Here is a 2500-nt window from a genome sequence, read left to right on the forward strand (position 1 = left end):
TCGTGCTATCATTTAAGAGGAGATGAGCTTTCTGGACATAATCTACTTTATCTATGATAACAACGTTACTACCCTTATCCGCTTTGGTGATCACTATATTAGAGTTACGTTTAAGCGACTTGAGAGCTAAATAATAACGCCGAGGTAGACCATTAAATTCATCAAATAAATCGAGAATGGGATTTAACATGACTCCCTTAAGGTAGCTAACATCTTTGTTAAAGTACTTATTTTGTTTAGCAATAAGACCATCGAGGCCTTTGATATAATCCAAACAGTGAACTTGACTGGGTTTTGACGCAAACGTATTGCTGCAAAATGCCCCGATCCAAAATTCTTCGATCGTTTCAGGACTGTTAATCCGTAGGTGTGTATATATATATATATAAATATATATATGTATGTATATGTATATGTATATATATATATATATATATATATATATATATATATATATGTATATGTATATATATATATATATATATATATATATATAATATATATATATATACCATGTTGGTGTGTGTGTTGTGTGTTTGTATGTAATAAGTATATGCATATGTATATGTATATGTAATGTGTATATTGTAAATGTATCTGTAATATATGTATATGTATGTATTTATGTATGTATGTGTATATATATATATACATATATATATATATATATATATATATATATATATATATACCCATATATGTAGCTTCGTAAAATAGACCAGCCATCGCTGTCCACACAAGGCACTCCCGAACAAACTCCAACAAACAGTAATAAACTTTATTCAAACATCGAAAAGCGAAACAACAAGCATATTCCTAACCCTAATAATCTCTCTCTATCCCATCCATCCATCCATCCATCTCCCTCCATCATCGCTCTTCTTCCTCTTCTTCTTCCCCCTCTTCTTCTCCTCCTTCTCCTTCTCCTTCTCCTTCTTCCGAGGTGAAAGAGCCCTGATTGCCGTCAGCAGCTATGCCGTCAGCATTGACAGGAACAGCATTACACATATATGCACATACAAAAAACAAAAAACAAAAAAACACAGAAATAAAAAACAATAAAAAGTAGACAAAAAGCATTGGACTCAACTCCCCCCCCCCCCCCCCCTTCCACCCCCCCCCCACCCGCACCCGCCGTCCCACTCCACGACCCGGTAGCCATCTTCGTCAGCAACGTAAACGACTTTGAAGTTTTCTCCTTCGGGTGATGTCCAGCTGAGAGATAAGAGACAAGGTACATAGATAAGGTACACGGATGCGGTACACGGATTAAGGTACACAGATAAGGTACACAGATAAGGTACACGGATGAGGTACACAATATGGTACATAGATAAGGTATATGGATATGGTACATGGATATGGTACATGGATAAGGTACATGGATATAGTACATGGATAAGGTACACGGATGAGGTACATGGATATGGTATATGGATATGGTACATGGATAAGTACACGGATATGGTAAACAGATAAGGTACACGGTTAAGGTACATAGATAAGGTATATAGATAAGGTACATGGATATGGTACACGGATAAGGTACATGGCTAAGGTACACATAAGGTACATGGATAAGGTACACGGATAAGGAAAGTTTGAAGTTTGGGGATATTTTTGGTAAATAAGTTTGTAGAACTTTGTGTCGTCTTACCGAGATACCACATGCTTGATATTAACACAATTCTAACAAAGAGAAGACCTATGCTGTGTATCGTATTTGTGGCAATGATTACCAGAAATCAAGTACGAAATTCCCTTCAAATCATCCATAACCATTCAAAAAAAAATCGACAACAACCTCGATATCAATATGACCATAAAAAAAAGATACAACACCCCCCACAAAAAAAAATTGAAAATAAATAAATAAATAAATAACTCCAACCATACACACGAAAACAAAACAAAACAAACACCAACAAATCCATCTCCTCACAAACCAAACAACAAAACCAACAAACACACAAAACAAAAACAAACCCGAAACAACAACAACAAAAAAAAAACACATCTACCTCTCCCCCCCTCTCACCTATACTCCCCCCCTACATCCCTGCCAGCCTCGCCCTCCTGGGTGTGCTCGTGGTCATCGCCCTCGAAGTCCAGCACGGTCTGCGGGCGGCCGAGGACGAGGCTCAGTGACACTACGAGGATGAGAATCTGGTGGGAGAAATAAGGTGTGATGAATAGGATGAAGAGGGGAAGGAGGGGGGAAGGAGGGGGTAGAGAGAGGGGGGAGGGGGGAAGGAAGGAGGGGGGTAGAGAGAGAGAGAGGGAAGGAGGGAGGTAGAGAGAGAGAGGGGGGAAGGAGGGAGGGAGGGAGGGAGAGCGGGGGGAAGGAGGGAGGGAGGGAGGGAGGGATGGCGGGAGAGAGAAAGGGAAAGGAGGGCGGGAGAGGGAGAGAAGGGGAAGGAGGGATGAAGGAAGAGAGAGAGAGAGAGGGGGGGTGAGGGGGGTAGAGAGAGGGGGTGAAGGAGGGAGGGAGGAAGAATGG

At 40.6% G+C, this 2500-nt stretch overlaps 1 protein-coding gene across 1 annotated transcript in view; it reads right to left on the reverse strand.

Annotated features, from left to right (window-relative positions):
* Positions 1–855: 855 nt before the first annotated feature.
* The window catches only part of LOC122253763 (uncharacterized), a 2109-nt gene continuing 464 nt past the window's right edge, over positions 856–2500 (reverse strand). Inside the window, exons 2-4 of the mRNA XM_086542229.1 lie at positions 2039–2166; positions 1144–1215; positions 856–1006 (exon numbers count right to left, since the gene is read on the reverse strand). Coding sequence (XP_086398355.1) covers positions 871–1006; positions 1144–1215; positions 2039–2166 — 336 coding nt within the window. The 3' untranslated portion in view covers positions 856–870. The remainder of the gene's footprint in view (positions 1007–1143; positions 1216–2038; positions 2167–2500) is intronic.

Source organism: Penaeus japonicus, unplaced genomic scaffold, assembly GCF_977035675.1.
Source record: "Penaeus japonicus unplaced genomic scaffold, GWHDUDI00000001_assembly GWHDUDI00000012, whole genome shotgun sequence".
Classification (NCBI taxonomy): Eukaryota; Metazoa; Arthropoda; class Malacostraca; order Decapoda; family Penaeidae; genus Penaeus; species Penaeus japonicus.